The 21,249-nt window shown below is 49.5% G+C and overlaps 1 protein-coding gene across 1 annotated transcript in view; it reads left to right on the top strand.

Annotated features, from left to right (window-relative positions):
- Positions 1–21,249, top strand: part of ITGB5 (integrin subunit beta 5) — a 121,992-nt gene that overhangs the window by 82,583 nt on the left and 18,160 nt on the right. Inside the window, exon 10 of the mRNA XM_047099143.1 lies at positions 6,146–6,575. Coding sequence (XP_046955099.1) covers positions 6,146–6,575 — 430 coding nt within the window. The remainder of the gene's footprint in view (positions 1–6,145; positions 6,576–21,249) is intronic.

Genomic DNA, 21,249 nt, shown 5'->3' on the forward strand with positions numbered 1-21,249 from the left:
GTCCTATCTATTTCAAAGGGTTCATTTCGAAGCAAAGTACGGTAACAAAGAATGGGGGCCCTCACACGGGGAACACAGTTTATCGAGTGCCTTTAGGCACCTCACCTCATGCAGTGCACACACCCCCTGGCTCAGGTGGGGGATGGGACGCTGCACCCATTGCTGCTAGACTGAGATTTGGGAGTGTGACAACATCCCCGAGATCCCCCAGCTAGCAAGCAGTGGACTTGCCACTCAAACCAAGGTCATCTGACTAGTCCTCCTTATCATGGAGGGGATAACATGAGTACCACTCCAGGGGTTTATCACGGGCCCCGTTCTGCCGTCGGGATTTACTGCTGCTGCCTCTGCTTCTTGCAGCGCCTGTAAGGTAGACATTACTTCCCCACTTCATGTGAGAAAGACTGAGGCTCCAAGGGGGACCTGAGAAACTTGCCGGAAATCCTGCTGCTCTCGAACCCCAAACACCAGCAGTCGAAACTGAAGCTGCTGGTACCAAACAAAGCCTGTGGTATACCTCACGCACTTTGGAAAAAAAAGCTTTCAAGGAAGCCCAAGGTGCTATCATTACCACTTACATACAGACACCGTGCTGTACAGATTTTGTTTTTTTGCCAGGATAGCTCAGTAAGGACATTGTCCAGAGGACAAAAAAAAAAAAAAAAAAAGATTTTTAAATGGCATTTTCTCGCAGACACAAAAAATCTCAGCTGTCTTGGGATGATTGGTAGAGCATCTGCGATAGAGAAAGAAGGGCGCTGCCTCCACACGGATGCCCTCGACGGCTCTTCCGCACGCGTGTGCCGGGAGCGTCCCCTTGACTCAGACGGAAGCCTGCCGTGGCAGCTCACCGCGCAGTGTTGTCTTCCGGGCCGGGAGGCCATGGTCACATGGCCCCTGGCTCTGCTGCAAGGGAGGTAGAGTTTTCATTTTCTGGGGATGAAGAGGGACTGGCACCGAGCGGCAGCCACTCACCCGTCACAGCTGAACATGCTGCTGCCCGCAAGGGCCACGCCAGCCCACGAGAGGCTAGCTCTTTGAGGGCCCCGGAAGCAGTGGGGGCAGAGCTGGCGGCATAAGGGGCAGGGCCCAGTGCAAAATCAAAGCATGGGGTCCTTGTTCAAAAATGCAGAGTCTGAAGGTGACAACAGAAGAGGATTAAACGGCACAGGGCCCTTCGGAGTGTGGGGCCCTGGGAGTGCACAGACACAGGCCCGTGGAGCCGGCCCTGGCAGGGAATGAGGGGGCGCTCCCTCAGCCACCTTTTTGCTGAAAGAGAGATGCATTTCTGCACTTCTGGCTGAGACCAATCTGATTCTCTTAGCCCTGGGCCAGGAAGGCAAACTTCTGTCCCTCCTTCCAGACTGAGCTTTCTCTAGGGGGCTCACAGTTGGGCTTCAGCAACCAGGCCGGCTACTGAGTATGTGGGCACTTCCCTGCTCTAACATCTGTCTCAAGGACAAATCTGGCAGAGGAAATACACGTGCAGATGAGGCAGCCCCATAGAGGGTGATGGGTGCGGCTATAAAAGCTCAGCAAGGTGTCACTGCAGCCCCAAGGAAGAAGGACCACATCACAGGGGTGCTGTTCGAGCTAAGAAGCATGAGTAGGGGTTTTCCAGGCATGGAGGGGGAGGAGTGGGCATGGCATGGTGAGCAGCAGGTGAGGCTCTGAGGCTGTGAACAAGCATTGCCCTTTTGTAGGAGGAAGCATCTGAGGGGAGTGTTGGGGCCTGAGGAGAGGGTGGCTGGAGTGGAGGCTGCAGAGGCAGGCCCGGGCCATACGGGTAGGACAGATGTGCCAAGGTGTCTGGTGTTATTTGGCAGCCGGGTGTTTTTCTTCAGTGCCATGATTTGGGAGCCCCATGGACAAGGTGGCGAATGGCAGGAGGTAGGCAGGAGTGTAGAGTGAGCAGAAGGGCTCGGGGACTTACCCTAGGGAAGCGGGATTAGGGAAAGCACACAGGGAATAACTGTCATGGGGTACCTCTGGGTCTGGTCTATGGATGAGGGTGTGCCCCATGGGGTGCGTGTGTGGGGTGCAGCCTTGGGATAGCTGGGTTCAGGTGGCAGCCAGGTGGGTCTCACCCCTGTAGCTAAAGCTTCCACAGGCAGGGACTCTGTGGTCACTTCCAACCAGAGGCCACGGTTTTGTGACTGTCCTGTGTTCTCTGGGTTAAGAGAGCTCTTCTGGGCAAGAAGCAGGAAAGATGGCAGGGGGTAAGGGACAAGGTCATCCTCAACGAGAAACACTCTTCAAATTGTTGAAAGTGTCATCTCCAATAAGGTTCTCTTCTCCAGTGATTTCCGTGTTTTCTCTAATTTTCCTCCTCTGGCCCCAACACCAGCCAGTGCTGATGGAGTGGGCCCGGCCGCTGGGAGTTGATTTTCTCATGAACCGGCTTTGACAAATCAGTATGCAAGTGGCCAGCCGTGCAGCAAGCACTAACGCCCAGTACAAAGGACGCAGTGAGCCCATCCCGGGCTTCCCACAGCATCCCCCCTCCTGTCACCTCCTGTGCGGCTCTGTACCCCATGCCCGTGCCCAGCGCTTTGTTTCAGTGAGTTCCTGGTGGACTTGGCGTCTGTACAGCCCTGGGTTTGGTGGGTTTTGGGGGGGGGGGGCTGGGCAGCCCTTTTGAAAGCGAGGGTCAGGCCAAGAGCCCTGTGGGGAAACCAGGAGCATCCCAATGAGGCTTCAATAACAAGACTGGATGGGAGGGAGGGCTGCTGTGTCCATGACCTTTCTCTGGAATCTCCGAGTGGGAGATGGAAAGTCTCAAGGAACTGGGGAGCTTTCAGTATCAGTTGAAGCCTGCAGTAATCAGGGAAAAGTCTCATTCCAGCTGCCTGACAGACTCTGGATTCCTTCCTGATCCCTCAGGGAATGGACTCTGAAAGGAGGTTAGCAGAACAGATTTACTTGTTCCTGAAGTGCTTTTTATAGCCTTCCTGTGCCCGGCAGGACATGAGACCCCATGGCTGAATTAGAGTCATTCTCTGGTGATCAGGTGGCTGGCTGCACGGGCCCGACAGCTAGGACCTCGGTTAGACCACAACTTTAGCTGGGGAAGGCCACCGGGACCGCTTAAAGCCAGTCGTCCTTGTGCTGCTGGCCAGGCGGACGGCATGTGAGCCTTTCTAAGTCCTGGGTGACTGGCTCCCTGCACTGATGCAGGGGCTCCCCTAGCTTCTGCACTTAGGCCCTGGAGAACACAGACACGCTGGTAAGACTGGGGAGATTTAATTCTCTCGTTACTTTGTCCCTTAATACAGGCACGTTTCCCTGGGGGAAGGTTATGCTCACAGATGGACACTCCTCACCATCTTTCAGTAATTAAATCCCTTTGGCTTTTGGTCTGGGTTATTCCTCTGTAGCTTATTCCACTTCTGACCCACAGATGCCTTTGGGAGGCAAGGGCGTTTCACTTCATAGGTCCCACACAATTGTAGCCCTCAGAAGTAGTAGCCTTGAGCAAGCCATGGCTTCTCTCTGAACGGAGGGATGCTCACCTTTGCATTCTCGATGGCCCCGTGGGTGGCTTCGGTCAAGTACCCCCTCCCCCCACTTCCTATCTGTAGGCTAGCACAAGGCAGGATGATTTGGAGACGCCTCTGGTCACCACCTTGGGGACCACCATCTAGTGGTCCCTGCAGTGAGCTGGGCCACCTCTCCCTCTGTCCCCAGATAAGGACACTGAACATCTGGCGCATTCCCCACTTCCAGGAAGTGACGTGCCAAGGAGAGCACAGGCCCGGTCCCACCCCCGCCAGCTGTGTGACCAGCATTAAGCTCCCTGACCCACCAACCCTGTTTCCTCTCTGGAAAGGGGATGGGTTAGTCCCTACTGTCTGCTGCTGGTTTGGCTCTCCCAGAACCCTGTGATTTTGGCTAGTGGTCACCATCCTCAGCTCACCTGTGATACCCCTTGGCTAACACTGATTCCTGGATGTCTGTTGTTGAGTCCCCTTGGAGCCGTGTGTGCCACCAAGTAGGACCTCTCTCTGGCGCCTGGAGTGCTGGGTCTGTCCTCCTGCTCAGTCTCACCTACCCCTACACTGGGGTGGCCCCACAGGTCCTAGAATCCGAGGGGAAGCCTTTTAGAATTATTAAAGACCCCAAAGTGATAGGAATCTGTAGAACATTTAGAAAAAACATGTTTTCGATGTTCTCTAAAAATATGCATTGTTACCTAAATAACAGTAAAACAAGTTATAGATGATTATTTATTCATTTATTTATTTATTTATTTAACTTTAAATGTGTACTTATTCATCTTTGGGGGGCGGGGGGGAAATGAGTGGGGAAGGGCAGAGAGAGAGGGAGAGAGAGAATCCCAAGCAGACTCTGCACTACCAGCACAGAGCCTGACGCAGGGCTCGAAGTCACGAACTGTGAGATCATAACCTGAATTGAAATCAGAGTCAATGCATAACCAACTAAGCCTAGATGACTTTTTAAAAATCAGTTTTAATCCAGCCCAAATAATAGAATTAAGAATAACAACAGCTAAAACTGGTTCCAACCCATTCTGAGCTTCAGAATGAACTGAGGAACCTTTTCAAAGATAGGGGCGCCTTGGGGCGCCTGGGTGGCTCAGTCCGTTAGTGTCCAACTTCGGCTCAGGTCATGATCTCGCGCTCTGTGAGTTCAAGCCCTGCATCGGGCTCTGTGCTGACAGCTCAGAGCCTGGAGCCTGCTTCGGATTCTGTGTCTCCCTCTCTCTCTGGCCCTCCCCCGTTCATGCTCTGTCTCTCTCTGTCTCAAAAATAAATGTTAAAAAAAAAAATTAAAAAAAAAATAGGGGCGCCTGGGTGGCTCAGACGGTTAAGCGTCGGACTTCAGTTCAGGTCATGATGTCGCACGCGGTCCATGAGTTTAAGCCCCAGGTCGGGCTCTGTGCTGACAGCTTGGGAGCCTGGAGCCTGCTTCGGATTCCGTGTCTCCCTCTCTGCCCCTCCCCTGCTCACGCTTTGTCTCTGTCTCTGTCTCAAAAATAAACATGAAATGAGATGAAATAAAGACATTTGGCCAGATGCAGTGAGTCAGTTTCTGGAGTGGGCACAGGCCTCTGTCTGGTCAGAGAGTGCCACCGTTGAGAGGAGCGTTTCAGAGTAGTGTTTGGTCAGGGGGTGCCAGCTACCTGTCTGTGGACCCCACCTGTGCTGGGCTCTGAGCCAAGTGTTGGATGACTACCGCACATGGCTCCTTTCTCGGTGGGGGGGGGGGGGGGGGGAGGGCGGGGCGGGGAGCCAGTCTCCGCCCCCTGGGAGAGCCAGGCTGCTGTGTCCTTGCCTTCCTCACACTGCAGCCCTGTGGGCAGCCAACAGGCATCTTTCCTGCACTGCCGTCTGCCACCTAGGACCACCTTGCTGCCTGTTTCCCGGGCAACCCATGAGAAGCTCAGGAGGTAGCGGCACTTCTCTTCATGCCTTGTTTAAAAAGAGAAATATTGTCCGTGTGTGTGGAGTGTTTTATCTGTGATGACTCTTGTTTATGACCTTGGGGCCGTGATCGTGAAAGACGCAGCTACGAGGACCAGCCAGAGGAGGAACCTGGGTCGCACGTGAGCGAGGCTTCAGGTGTTATCTGTGGGAAGACAGATACCCTGGAAGGGACCCAGGGTCATCCCGTCCCCTCTCCAGCAGGAGAGGAAACCTTTCTGCAGATGGGCAGGCAATCGGCCAGGGTCCGTGGACCTCCGTGCCCTGTGAGGTCAGGGAGCACTTCTAGCTCAGTGCCCGGCATGGAAGGCGTGCTTAGCAAGTACTTGTTGACTGAGTGACTTCCACAATGGCCAGGGGAGAGGATAGGATACAGGTGAAATGCAGGAAGAACTGTGTGACCTGGAGTGAGTCTCTACCTTTCTGTGGAAGCCCGAAGTTTCCTCAGGGTCGTGCAGATTAAAAGATAACGTGCCCGTCGAACATGGGCGCGCCCGAGTGTTCTCGTCCTCGGTACAGTGAGGGCGCTTGGTGGCCTGGGGCCTCTTCCTCCTTGGGGCTCAGTGGCAGCTCTGCATCAAGGACCTCGGGACGGGGGTGGGGGGAAGTTCCCTGGGTCCCCGGGGGGGTTAGGAGGCCGGTGCAGATACCCCAGAGCTCTTGACTAGCCACGCCACGTCCCCTCTCTTCTTTCTGCACAGGCGTCCTTCGAGGTGTCGGCGGAGGCCCGGAGCTGTCCAGGCAAGCACGCGGAGCACACGTTCACGCTGCGGCCAGTGGGGTTCCGGGACAGCCTGGAGGTGGGGGTCACCTACAGCTGCAGGTGCGGCTGCAGCACAGGGCTGGAGCCCGACAGCGCCAGATGCAGTGGGAACGGGACTTACGTCTGTGGCCTGTGCGACTGCAACCCCAGCTACCTGGGCACCAGGTGCGAGTGCCAGGAAGGGGAGAGCCAGAGTGGATACCAGAACCTGTGCCGGGAAGCAGAGGGCAAGCCCCTGTGCAGCGGGCGTGGGGAGTGCAGCTGCAACCAGTGCTCCTGCTTCGAGAGCGAGTTCGGCAAGATCTACGGGGCTTTCTGCCAGTGTGACAACTTTTCCTGTGCCAGAAACAGAGGGGTCCTCTGCTCAGGTAGGCACCCCGCAAGCACTGTAGTGCTGAGCCATGCCCGGGCACCACTGGGACATCCCCCACCCAAAGTGTGCCTTTTACTAACTGCTGCTGTCCTCCTGGGAGAAGGCGAGGGCAAACCTTGCCTGCCACCAGGCTGGGGTGGAGACCAGTGTGTTGAATACAATGGCAGGAGAAGGACCAGCCAAGTGCATGTGGACTCTTAGGGTCACAGTGTGTGCTGTGAGTCATCCAGGACTTCTTGCACAGCATTCCTGATGGGTAGGTGTTCAGTCTCTTCTGGATTGCCTTCTGAGACAGGGAGCTCACTGGGGCCGGTAGTGGTTATTCCCTTGTTAGACATGGCATTCATCGCCTGTTGCTGCTCTGACAAATTTCTACAGACTTAGTGGCTTAAAACAACACACATGCATTCCGTTACTGTTCTGAAAGTCCGAAGTCCACAGTGGATACTAGTTAGCTAAAATTCAGGTGTCCGTGGGGCTGCATTCCTTTTAGAAGCTCCAGGGGAGAATCGGTTCCGTTGTGGTTCCCCACCCTGTTCCAGCTTCTAGAAGCTGTCTGCATTCCTTAGCTTGTAGCCCCTTCCTCCACTTTCAAAACCAGCAGTGTGGCACCCATATCTTTCTCTGAGTCTGACCTCTGCTTTGTTGTCGCATCTCTTTCTCTGACATTCCTGCCTCCCTCTTATAAGAAGCCTTGTGATTACAAGGTTAATCCTGGAGTCTCCCCATCTTAAGATCCTTGACTTCATCAAACTTGCAAAGTCCCTTTACCACTTAAGGTAACACAGACACGGGTTCTGGGATTGGGGCGTGGGCATCTTTGGGGGCCGTCATTCTGCCTCCCACAGACACAGTTTGCAAGTTTCTTTTGATTGAACAGAACATTGTTTCTCAGTAATTTCTACTCACCGGTTCATGTTCTAGACCCCCTCTTCCATATGTCAGCCTGTCAAACATCTGAAAATTTCTTTACATTTCTCTGTGCTCTTTTCTTACCACAAAGACACCAAGGCTCTTCCTCCTCTGAGGACTGTAGCAGTTTGTTAAGTGCACTTCTCAGCATCGAGCGTGTTGTCATTTTGGATAATGAGGGCTCGGCCCAGAGTTCAGCTGAACATTTCTGTGATCTGGACATTCCACTTCCATTAGCACATCCTAACAATATGTCCACTTTTTATTTTCTGTTTAACAATCACATGATACTGTTGAGGTGCTTTTTAACATTACTACCAAAAGTTGAAGGTTTTTAATTTTTTAAATGAACTATGGCCAAGCCAAGTGTTTGTTGTCTCCTGTTTGAGCACTTGAAGTTTTCAATCTAAGAATAAGACTTTCCATGGATTCCAGTGAAATTGCAATTGGCAGCTCCCATTCTGGAAGTTGCATTCTTATGAGATACTGTAGAATCATGTCTCAGAGGGGTCACTCCATCCAAAACCATGCTGCCTGCAAATACAGTAAGTGGAACAATTTTAGGCAGGATCTTAGTTTCTTCTGCAGTTTATTCTGTTGTTTCTGTGATTCCTCCTTGCAAATGGTCTTACAGTTGGGAAGTACTGATTTGAAAGGAACTTTGAGTATAGTAGGGAAGAGAAAGCAGAAATATAGGAAGCAAACCAGAGCATATAAATGACCTGTCACTGTGGAAGAATGACCATCCCTCTGTGGAAGGAGCAGGTGCTGAGGGTGGCCTGGACATGGGTTAGCAGGTGAGGCCTCCTGGGATTTGATTTGGATCCCTGCTGCACGGTCAGCACATCCAATCCTAATTCTTCCACCCGTGACATTTCTCCAGGACATTCACATGCCCTGTACCTTCTGGAGCAATTCAAGTTGTGAACAGGATTAGGATTTGATGTGCTGACCGTGCAGCAGGGATCCACTCTTCCTGTGTCAAAGAGATGAGGGTCTGGGATTCGCGACGTGGTTCTATCTGTGTTAGCAGGAAAAGTGCTTAGGATCAGGCTGTCCTGGGTCTGAATCCAATAACACCACCTGCTGCTTGTGTCACTCTGGGCATAGAGCTCTTGCAAACGAGAGAGAATGTGAATAAAGCACCCAGTGCACAGCCTGGAACAAAAGGAGGGCTCAGTGACCACTGGCTGCTTTATGAGTCAGTGCCACCACCTCTGGTCGCTGCAGCCACTGCCCAATGTGCAGAAGGGGCCGGCCTCCCCCTGTGAATCACCAGGCTTTGCCTAAGGAGTGCCAGCATGGCAGAATGGACCTTGCTTCCCTTTAGCAGCACCATAAAAGCCCCAAGGAGCCTGGCAGTGTCCGTAACTGGCTTTTAGCAGCATTTTTTCTTTTTTCAAACTTTCACAACCATTCTCATGAAACTGTCCCTCCTTCAGGAGCCAGAAATAATCCCCTGATATGTCTTTATGCAGAAGGCTGCTTGTGTCCACATTGCCTGGGAGCAAGGGCTTCTAAGCCAGATGACACGTGCCAATTCCATCCCCGTAGTTTCTCAGTCTACTGACGGGTTGTCTTGTACTTCTGGTTTCCTGTCTTAAAATAGCTCACAACCCCTTGTTTCTACATTATTTTGAACTTTGAAGGAGAAGACATAGAGGAAGGACCTGGCCTGGTGCTAGTTAGGAGAGGGGCCCAGCATGCAGTAGATGCCTCCTCTCCCCCTCCCCCCCCCCCCGACAGATGTTAACATTTCTTTGCATACAGTGCAGAGTCTGGGTGTGCAGGGCGGGTGTGGGTGAGGTGTGAGTGGCCTCAGCATGGCAAACTTGTCATTTTGGAAGCAGGAGTATTATGTATTTGAGAGAGTACGCAGCTGTTTTGTCCAACCACCGGAATGCACAGTTCTGAGTTAAGCTTGCATTTCAGAATTCTGCCCGGGTGCTGTTTCTCTCTGCCTCCCTTCACCCCATACAATCCTACAGTATTGAGAGACTCTCCCTGGGTAGAGAAGAGGCAGATTCTTGAAGCTCTCAAGGCTCCCACATGCATGATGTCTCAGGCCACTAACTTCTTAGGATGTTTTCCACCCCCATTGGAAAAGCCATACACATTCATTAAAGAGAATGTGAAAAATAATTCTGTCGATAGATGTGCTGGCTGTCCTTGCTGTCTGCATCCGTCTTGGTCACTGGGATTAATTTGGAACATCTGGTGACCCAGACAAGGAACTCCTTCCTCCCATACTGGTTAACGTACATCCTTTGTGAAACTGTGTGCTTGGTCAGATAGCTGGAGAATTCTTAGGTTTAGAAGAGTAGAAAAAAATTAAATAAATTGTTTATAATTCCTTCACTCATACTTGGAGAGGTCAGTCAGTATCTTTCCTTCTAAACTTTTTTTCTAAGTTAGTATGTGTGTGTCTGTGTACAATTTTGTGTTGTGCTTTTCTCGGGTAATACATCCTGAGACGTACTTAAAGTTGCATGACTTTCATACCTCATTGATTAGAACATTTTGAGTCTCTTTCCATTGCATCCCCAATTACCCTCTATACCCGTTCACTTTAAAAGCAACAACTAAGTTGAAACGTGAAGCCATCCAAGTCTTCCTGGGGAAAACAGTTTCTGGGATGAGGTCATTGTTGTGTTTGGTTATTCGGTAAGGACTTAAAACTGAGCCCAGCTCCAGGCAGGACTCACTCCTGCACATCCATGTAACACCCCACTCGTCTTTCCTTGTCTCTTGAACACTGCTGCTGTCTCGGGAAGGCAGCCGTGACTGGGTGGGTGATGGGTTCTGTTCCCCAGTTCCTTGGCACCCATGATCAGCTTGGAACTCCCGCCTGGAACTGTGTCCATTGGTTTCAAGCTCTTAGACTGCTGTTATATTTGGGGTTTTTGTGGGAGAGAAGTCTGTTTCCCAGCAGCCACTCTGGTCTTGAAGGTGCTGACTCAGAGGCTCATGAGCAGCTGACTTCAGCGTTCTCCCACAGTCCTTCCCGCCCCTTTCCCTGCAGCCTGCCCGCAAGGGGCCGTGTGGTTGTGGTCTGTCTTCAGACGGGGGGGCTCAGGCAGGGAGCCAGGGCCAGGCTCGGTGGGGACATCCTAGAGAAGCTCCTTCCACTTCTCTCTGGACTTTGTGTCTATCCTTGTCTCATTGTCTGCCCTACCCCCAGAGAGGACCGAGGGGGGAATGCAAGACAGTACAAGTTTGTAATGTGTCATTCAGCATAAAAGTTGATAGTGAAGCAAATCAGACTAAGGTTTGGAAGCGGTGACTTTTGGGACCATTGTCATGGAAATGCCATGTGTGCGTGTTGTGTTTCTCTCTGGTTTCTAGAGGCAACATAACCTAGGGAATGGTTCTGTCCACAGACGGTCCCTGTGTGTGCAAAGGGAGCTTTATGGAGCCACTGTGAGGTTTCTATTCTTCTGAGTCTTGTAAAGTGTTGACCCTTCAGAGTCCCTCCCCCAGTGGAACATAAGAAGTAGGACATGGTCTGTTTAGTTTAGTTTTTTTTTTTTAATGTTTATTTATTTTTGAGAGACAGACAGACAGACAAAGCATGAGCAGGGGAGGAGCAGAAAGAGAGACCTAGAATCCCAAGCGGGCTTCAGGCTCCAAGCTGTCAACACAGAGCCCCATGCGGGGCTTGAACTCACAAACCACGAGATCATGACCTGAGCTGAAGTCAGATGCTTAACCGACTGAGCCACCCAGGCGCCCCTGTTTAGTTGTTTTTAATGTAGTAAAAGATTATTGCTCAAACTTTGTTGTTCTTTGTTGGTTTCTATACCCAAACAGTGCATGTCCTGGGACTTGAGTTACTTCTTTGTGGTAAACTGTTGAAATCAGTCTCCACATGGAAGATTTCAGCACTCTCTGTGCCTTGGATGACTGCCCTGGGGTGCAGTGAATAGCTTGCTAATTAATGGTCAGCCTACTTCTTGGGTTTCATATATTGAGAAAATTTAAATCAAATAGGATAGGGAATTTTGAACAGAGCCCTTTAGGTCTTCTGACTGTGAGATCCCAAAAGTACCTCTAAGTAAGGTCTCAAATATTTTACTTCCTCTAATAGGCTTTTTGGCCAGGTTATACATACATATATACATATATTTATGTTTTTCTTTTCCATACAGATTTTTATATAGATATAAAAATTCTTTAACGTGTGGCAGGCAGTTAGAGATTAAGGGACATCTGCGGTTCTCTCTCAAACATAAAAAAAATGGGAGAGTGACAATGGTGGCATCATTTTAGTGGTCAGAGCCAGCATCTAAACACTGGGGCTGGGGCTGGGCTGATGGCTTCCAGAAGGCTTCACAAGGCTGTGTGAAACCTCTCCAGTTAAAAACACCTCTGACATTAAGGCCTGGTTCTAGACTTCTTGATTCTTGCCAAATGAAACACCTCCTTTGGCAACAATTATCCAGCTATGTTCATAACAATATTTCTCACCGTATTTATGCTGTTTTCTTCAGAAATGTAATTTTCACACTCATGGTAAGTATCCCAGTGCCGTTCCTGGGTCTGTGGTCACGGTACTTTCTGCCACTGCATTGCAATTTGCATAGATCATAAATGGCTTGTTATAAAACCAAATTGAATGTGGCTGCACAACAGAGGCCTCAAAAAGTACCTTTTGAATGAACCATGATTTGACATCTTGAATTTTCCAAGAAAGGGGCCTCTTGGTGGGATTGCTACCCCTATAGAGCCTCAGGTGAGAGAGCCTGGAAAATTCTTCAGGTTTTTGCATGTATATTAATCTCTTCTTAGTTTGTTGATGGTTACATGGGTACTACTTGCAAATATAAAAATGCAAAATATATACATTTTCTAGAGAAAGGGCCTCTTATCCCCCACAGGAATGTCCTGCATAGCAGTTTCCCTTATTTGCTATTACATAAATCCTAATTATGCACATGACAGCAGAAGTTAAGAGGGTCCTATTCCATTGTGGAGCACTCAGAATATGGTGGCTCTAAGAGCAGAATTTGTTACAGGATTCTTCAATAATTATGATCATAAGGAATGACATACCCCTAATTAGTAAAGAAACTTCCATTTACCGGTCCATGTTCAAATCTGGATTCTAAACCCGGCCCTGCCCCTTTCTACTTCTGTGACCTTGGACTCTTCACTTACCCTCCCTGACAGATTTTCTTTCTTTCTTTTTCTTTTTTTCTTTTTTGTAAGTTTTTACTTAAACTCCAATTAGATGTTACCATCTAATTACAGTGTAATATTAGTTTCAGGTGTACAATACAGCAATTCAACAATTCTAAACATCATCCGGTGCTCATCACAACAAGTGCCCTCCTTAATCCCCATCGCCTATTTCCCCCATCTCCCCACCCACCCCACTTCTGGTAACCAACAGCTTTTGACAGGTTTTCTTATCTGTCAAATACCCCAGAGGGTTGTGAGCATCAAATAGAACAATGTCCGTAAATCTCCTTGAACACTGCCTCACATTGGGGGTTTGAGTAAATGTCACTCCCTATCCTCCCCCCGTGCACCCCTTCTTGGAGGCACGTCTTCTTGCATAGAGATAAGCATCAGAGACATTCATAGCATCAGAACAGGTCGGTTTCAGAAGTTCATTTCATGATCAAGAATTTAGTAAGAATTCCATCTGTATCCAGATACTGCCCAAGTTCACTTGAAAGACACAAAGGGACCCACATTTAGGGTCTAGTCCTATCACGAAACAGTGCATGAACCAGGTGCACTGAGCTGCTCTCCCCAGGGTCAGCCAGCTTCTTGCAGCTTGTGATTGGAGAGAGTTCTTTGGGAAAACCAGAGCGTAGCAAGTACCCGATGTTAGTGCAGCTGCAGATGCAGAAACCGTGATCTCTGCCTGAGGGTCATCTTGTTTTAGGTGAGTGGCTGATTCCGTCTCCTGCAGTAAGAGCTCACTGAACACTGTTCACCTGCCAGGGCTGTGCTTTGAGCCAGGGTCACAGCTGGGGCTGCTTGCAGTCTTGAATTAATATCTAAATGTTTGTTGCCCCTAGACTTTTCCACTTCTCAGAAACTTTCAGAGACTGAGGAATGAGGATATGAGTCATTCGCACTTCTACCTTGACCATCCGACTTTATGAGATCTTGAAAGACAAGGGAGAGAGTATTGGGAGACTGGGTTGAGAACCTGCCTTGTTCCATGCTCTGAGCTCAGCTCTGGGTGGAGTTTTCTTGCTGCCCTTGCTCCCTGCTCAGATCCTGTTTCTGCAAAGATCTTAAGCAACAGTCCACCAGTGATTCTGAAAAATGGACCATCCTAAGCATTGGATCTTACCTCACTGCCCTTCTCTTGCTAGTTAGAAAGGGAAATGTGCAAGCATAGCCCCTGTGGTGAAGAACCCATACATGCCTTTGAACGTCAGGACTGATCCTTAAGGGCATGACACTTGGCTTGTGAAAGAGATCATGAAACTTAAAAAGCAAAGGAAAATCCTAGAAAGGCCATGAGAATGCCCAAAATAAGATCTTAGTCGTGTATAGGTTTGGGTGGCATTAGTTTTTTGATATTATAGGATGACACATTAGGCAATTTTCCATTCTTAGTTAAATGGAGAACTATATGATCTCCAGTGTTGGTTTCATTTCTTCGATGTTGAGCCCTGGCTTTGAGTTTGATCTCGACTTGGAAACTGTGACATACTGATTATAGGCCTCCGCTGCTCAGTGCCTCTGGTGGGGTGGGGTGGAATTGGAAGGAGTAGCCCTGTTTTCCTTTGGGATGAGTGTCCATGACTCTATGAAAACTGACCTAAGAGCCCCACCCAGATTCTAATACTCCCTGGTGTCTAGAAGCTGCTCTGAGTGAGTCTGACCTGTTGCACCTTTGGCTTCCCCTGTCTGGGACACCTGCTGGTCACCCTGGGACCCAGAAGAGGGGACCTCCAGTCACTCCAGCCCACAACCACCACATCTTGATCAGGTGACCCCACCATTCCTAAGCTAAAGGAATATCCTTCCCATGTTGGTATGTTATTTGACACAACATTGGTCTTTAGTAATAGGCAAATGTAATAATATAAGGAATATCTATTTTAATGCCCTTTTCACTATATTGAGGTGGTTTCCTTGGAAACAAACTGAGGCTCATTTGTTAGTATTTTGCGCTCATAATGAGCAAGCACTTAATAGTAGGATTATTTGTGTCTTGTGCCTTTGCTAATAGCATCTGTCACACACAGTGGGTTGACATTTTACTACGTGCTTGACTGTGTACATTTGGGGAAACTGAGACTCAGAACCTGGACTAAAGCTTGCTGGGATTCTTGGTTATAGATTCCGACCAGGAGAACCTTGCAAGTAAATAGTTACCTCATTTCTACCAAATTTTACTTATTTTGATTAGCTTGAGGCCCTTCCCAAATCTCTGAATTACCAATCCAGTTTTCTCTGCCACCACCCAAGCATTGAGCCCGCATTTTCCAAGTCTTACCTAATAAGTGCTCTTTATTTCGGTCAAAATTTTAGGAAACATTTAGTGTCTGTTTTCCTAAGTGAGTGTTTGTCTGGGTTACGTAAGGACATATCAGATACAGCAGACCAGGCTGAAGCACACACGTGGACCAGGGGATAGGCTGAGGTAGCTGTCCTTTTCTGACTATTATTTGATGGAAGGCAGAGTGTTCCTCTTCATATTCAGTGGGTGTCTGGCTGTTGTTATTGGTTATGCTAAACCCACTTTCCTTAAATGAACCTTTGTGGGCCTGTTCTAATTTATAAAATGCTTTTGACATGAGTGATGTCATTAAGTTGTTGTTACTCTACCAGGCGATTGATGTGGCTGTTACTGACCTGACCCAAGTGGAGGAGGCTGTGGCTGAGAAGATTGGCACGTTGGCCACACTCCCCACCAATGGTTGGCCCGAAGCCTTGACCCAATAAAAGCCCACCTTTCCTAACTCTAGGGGAGCGCTCTTCTCTTCTCTGGGCAGCTGCTTCCTGCCATCTTGTGGCTTAGCTGGGCTCCTGGCAGCCAAGCTTCAACGTGGCCCACTCATGTGACATTCCAAACCAGCTCTGTCCATTAAGAGTGCTGCACCCAGCTCTGAACAGTGGCCAGCTGAGGGTGGAACATGGCAGCTGTTAACCAACCACAACAACACGATGGTTTTCCAGGTTGAAAATAGTAACTCTCCCATCCTGTTGCAGTGACCAAGGGTAGTGAACTTATATCTCTCCGGATGTGGTTGGCATTCCCCCAGAAGTGCCTGCCAGGTGGATTGGGCAGGTTAAGCCAAACTGAAGATGTTGATCTGAGAAACCTCGGTTTCTTTTGGCCACAGGCCCTCTGTTTTTCTTTCTGAGTCAGCATTCCTTAGGGTCCTGTGAGGACTGTGGTTCATCTCACTTAGCTGTTTATAGATTTTTTTGAGACTGGAAAGATGAGTTCCTTAAAGAACACAGATTTTGCCCTCTTGTGTCCATTGCTTTAATCTCCTGTGATCGATAGACTTGGGCTAGAGACCAAGTCCTTTCTTTGCTGCCCTCATGTGAAATGCAATAGTAATTTGAGGGGCTCGGCAGCAGGGCCTCAGCATTGAGAAATCAGGTGTGAGGACAAGAAAGGCAAAGGCATCCTTTGGGAGGACTCTTCCCTTTGACAGTGGAGTCTTAGCTTTGGAATGTTGAGGTTTGGAGAAGCTTAGCTTAAAGCAACATCACCTTATTTGTTTAGTGGTCATCATATTTTGCTGCTCAGATACAACATGAATGCAACATATGGTTCGGCAGATGAAGGCAAAGGGCGAGAGGCTTGTTGGAGCATTGACTTTTGGGAAGCACCATCAGTTGACCTTGTCAGGGCTGGTTCATTAGCACTAAGCCAAAGACAGAGGAGTGGTTGGCCTTGAGACTGACGATGCATCATTGTTCACATGTCTGAAGGACATTTTTTTGCTGGAGAAATCTGAACAATACGCAAGAGCAATAGCAGGGTGGAAAGCTTGTGCTGCTGGACTATAACCTTGACCTGCCAAAGGAAAGAGAATTCTTAACCATTTTTTCCTCATGGTATTTTAAGTCTCTGGATTTCTTGGGCACGTGTTAAGAATTTGAAATACCTCAAGAATCCTATTTAAGTTCATAAGCCTCAATAATGCTTCTGTTCCCTTTCTAATTTACGGCTTTGGATATCTTCCTCCAGGGCTTCAGGTTTGTGCTGATAAGATTCTCAGCCTCCAGCCCATGTTCTGAGCATCCACTGTGGGCCTGATGATTCTAGGCATTGGACAAAGAAAAATAAAATGCCATCTTTGATTTTGTTTGGGTTTGCTGACTAATGGGTTGAAGCAAACGAGTAAACAAACAGATATATCCGTGTGATAAGTGATTTTATATTTAAGCTTTCCTCTTAACTAAGCCTCCCATCAGCTTTTGAGCATGCTCATGTCTCTTCGTTCTAGAAAAAAATAGAGAAAGAGAAACCCTCAGCCTCCTACCCACTCACTGTCCCCTTCTTTCCTCTGTATTCACAGCTATATTTCTGACGTTTGTCTCCACCCAGTCAGCCTTAACCTCAGTCCAGTTTGGATTCAGAATAGGTCTTCCCAGATCCTTAATGGCCTTGTGCTGCTACATCTCATAGACTTTTTTTTAGCTCTTGACTTTTCTGGAACAGTTGACACTGTTGACCACCCCTACCTTAAAATCCTCTCTCTCCACGTTCAGCCTTTGGCCGTCTCCTTTGGCGTCTCCTTTGCGGGATCCTTCACCTCTAGCAACCCACTCAATGCTGGCTTGTCCACTTGTCCAAGGCATGGCCTGGATGTCCCTTCCCAACACTCTCTCTTGGGAATCTCATCACACCCACACCTTCCATTGCTCAGACCTGCTGCTGAGCTCCCTCCACCACTTGCCTTCTTGACATCTCCAGTGGGTGTCTTCAGTGCACCTCAGTCTCAAGATGGCTCAAACTGATCTCATGATCTTCCTCCCAGCTGTGGTTCTCTTCTGATTCTCCTTATCTCTCCTTTGATCTGTTTGCATAAGCCAAAAACCTAGGAATCATCCTTTTCCCACCTTCTCCTCAATCCCTACATCCCATATGCTACTAGGTTGTCCACTGACCTCTTATTTCTTTGAAATTCAACTCCTTGACCACCATCCTGGTCTATCTGTTCTCCACACCACAAGGCGATTGTTGCAAAACCAAAACATGCTGATGTTCATCACCTCATAGAGGCTGCACGTATGTGGGGATGCCCAGAACCGGGGGTGCCTTGGAAAGCAGGGACGGCTGAAGAGACTCACGGGGTAGCCTGGGATGTTGCACCACAAAGTAGAGACGTAGAAGCTATGCTGTAGGTGATGAGAAGCCATGGAAGGGCTTTATGCAAGAGCATCATCACGTAGTTTATATTTTAGAGAAACGCTGTGGAGCCCAGGTGGAAACTGACTTGGGGGGGTGACAGACCATAGAATGGGAAGGCAGCCAGGAGGATGCTGCGGCATCCAGGTGAGGCTTGTGGCTTACCTCAAGTGATAGGAGTCTATTGTCAGGCCATTTAGGGCCTAAGGGATAAATTCAAACTCCTTAGTCTAACACTCAGGCCTCCTTCCTCCATAATCTCCTTCCTTCCCTCCCTTTTACCATCTACTTGTCTATTCATTCATATATATGTACATGCAATAGGCCTGTATCTATTTCCACACCCTCGCTTCCCATCCTAGTAGACCTCTCCTTTTTTTCTTTTTTTTTTTAATCTTTATTTATTTTTGAGAGAGACAGAACATGAGCAGGGGAGGAGCAGAGAGAGAGAGAGAGGGAGAGAGGGAGACACAGAACCCAAAATAGGCTCCAGGCTCTGAGCTATCAGCACAGAGCCCAACGGAGGGCTCAAACTCAGGAACAGCGAGATCATGACCTGAGCTAAAGTCTTGATGCTCAACCGACTGAGCCACCCAGGCTCCCCAAAACCTCTCCTCTTCATTGTTTTTTAAATTTTTTTCTTAACGTTTTATTTATTTTTGAGACAGGGAGAGACAGAGCATGAACAGGGGAGGGTCAGAGAGAGGGAGACACAGAATCTGAAACGGGCTCCAGGCTCTGAGCTGTCAGCACAGAGCCCGACGCGGGGCTCGAACTCACGGACTGCGAGATCATGACCTGAGCCGAAGTCGGCCGCTCAACTGACTGAGCCACCCAGGCTCCCCAAAACCTCTCCTCTTCAAATACTTCCCTTCCCAGCTGCCTATCATCGTCACGTGTGAGCTTGTGCTGCTTTATTGCATCCCAAATGCCTTCTCTCTACTATTCTGAAACCCACAGCTGAGCCTGAAGCCCACGTCGGGCTCTCCACATTTCTCTGTGCCCTGACCTTAAGCAGCGTTATGATGGTTGTGGAGGAACTGGAGAGCCCACCTGATCTACCACCCTTGCTTTACAGAAGAGGCCAAGAGTGCTTGAAGGATCAGTGGTTAAAAGAGCGAGTCTTGTGGATGGCCGTGTTGCACATTTTTAACTGTACCACATCCTGGGCTCTTTGAACATTTATCCCATACGTTATTTTTTAAAAGTTTTAAAAAATGTTTTTGAGAGACAGAGAGAGACAGCATCAGCCAGGAAGGGGCAGAGAGAGAGGGAGACACAGAATCCGAAGCTCAGGCTCCAGGCTCTGAGCTGTCAGCACAGAGCCCAACACGGGGCTCAAACGCACAATCTATGAGATCATGACCTGAGCCAAAGTAGGACGCTTAAACTACTGAGCCACCCAGGCTCCCCATATCCCATATGCTATTTTAATTGTTATCACGTAATCATGACTGGATGATACTGCAGAAGCAGTGTGTGCAGTGGTTAGGAATATGGGCTCCAGAGTCAAACAAATGTGGTTTAGATCCTTGCCCTGACAGCTGCTTGTTGTGCAGCTTTGGATAAATTACTTGGCCTCGTTTGGCCTCTCTGTGCCTCATTTGCCAGCTCTGGGAAAATTAGGGTGGTGCTTGTACCGTGGTACAGGGTTATCGGCACGGGGCGGGGGGCGGGGGGGACTAATGAAATAATCCATGTAAAGGGCTTCGAACAATGCCTAGTCTGTTGTAAGTATTCCATGAAGTTTCTCTAGGTGAAGAGATTTTAAAAGTGGCTTGATGTCCCAGTGAAATTAAAAATCTCTTGGAGGCAGTACACCACACATTCTCTATTGCACATTACAAAGAATTTTCCCAATCCTGTATGGGGGACAAGGCAGTATCCCTCTTTCATTGACGAGAAAACCGGACCACTGCCCCAAGATAGCAGGTAGGTAGCTGAGATTGCACAGCAGCACCGCTGAAAAAGGATGTCCCCAAACTGAGCTTTTCTGAGGCATTTCAAGTAGAGTGACAAGGATAGGACAGAGGGAGCTGAGGTCCAGGCTTGGTGTGGGGCGAGGCAGCACTATGCTTCTTTGTTGGGGAGCCGCCCTTGCAGAGCGAGTTCTCCAGTCAGTGACGGTCCTTGGCAGGAGAATCTGTGTTTACAGCCTCAGAAAGCCTGTGGGGCAAAGGTACACTTGTCAAGAACGACATCTCTCTTGCCCCTGGAGGTTTATTTAGTTGTTGCTAAAGTGCCTGGAGCCAGGCTAAGATCCCAAATCTCCTTTCTTTACTTTTTCTAGAACCAAGTCAGTGTACAGAAGGGAAAGATAAGATACGGGAGGGGCACATTCCCATGGGACCAGGCTCAGAGACACCCTGAGGATAGCAGGCAGCACAGGCGGAGCAGGGCCTGTGAGGACACGAGGGCCTGTTATGTAACGCTAACCTGCTTGTCAGCAGCCAACCAGGAAGAGTACTTCCTATGAGGGATTTCCCCTTCCTGCCCAGGAGCCCCACACAGAGAGGCCATGCCCTTTGGAAGCCTGCATATGTGTTTGGCCACAGAGAGGTGGGCCCGTGTCTGGTTTTCTCCTCAATTTGTGTTTGTACCAGGATGTGTGCCAAGGGCCCTCTGCTGTGTGTCCACAGGCTCCGAACGGGGACTCCAGACACCCCCCCTGATGTTAAAGGAGGCAGAACGGTGGCCTCTGACCCCGGTTGCCCTGGTGCCCTGGCTTGGCAGCCCTCGGGGCCGCGAGTCTCACAGACAGGGGTGACTGGAGGCACGTAACGTTCTGAGTTGGCCTCCTGCTCTTTTTAAGCCAATTGTTGGAGAATTCAAGACCCAACTTTGGTGACACAGTAGCCACCCGAATGAGCAGGGATTTTCAGAACACTCCCCTTCTTTTTCTTTCCTCTTCACCACTTCCTATTTACAGGGCTGCCTCTTCTGAGAGGAGGGGAGACTGGGGAGCAGACGCAGAGCCCTGAGAGAAGGGGTGCAGGGTCTGTGAGGAGAGGAAACTAGGAAGGCGAGAGGAAGGGAACTGCTTGTGTGAGGGAGGGACACTGACTGTGGGGAGAGGGAGGGAGGGAGGCAGGACCGTGAGAAAGAGGAGGGAAGCGCCCTTCCTGTCTCAGGAACTGGGCTTAGTCCTCCCTCCCCTCCCGGGCCTTCTGGGAGCTAGGACCGGACTTGGGACTCCTGGACAGGCCTGAAGCCGCTGCTGAAGGAAGCCACAGTGTGTTCCGGAGCTGGATGGAAACTATTTGGGGACCAGCTGTGGAGAGTTGGCTTGTGCCCTAAGGGTCTGACGTCTGCCTGGTTGTGACCCCTTGCTCCTGTGCTGGGTGAGAATGGGGAGAAGAGAATCACTTCTCCGTTCTGCCCATCTCAGACCTGCCCCACTGCCCTCAGGCATCTCCTC

The sequence above is a fragment of the Lynx rufus genome, unplaced genomic scaffold, assembly GCF_022079265.1.
Source record: "Lynx rufus isolate CCGP_SWC_20201006 ecotype Redwood Valley unplaced genomic scaffold, mLynRuf1.p SCAF_5, whole genome shotgun sequence".
Taxonomy (NCBI): domain Eukaryota; kingdom Metazoa; phylum Chordata; class Mammalia; order Carnivora; family Felidae; genus Lynx; species Lynx rufus.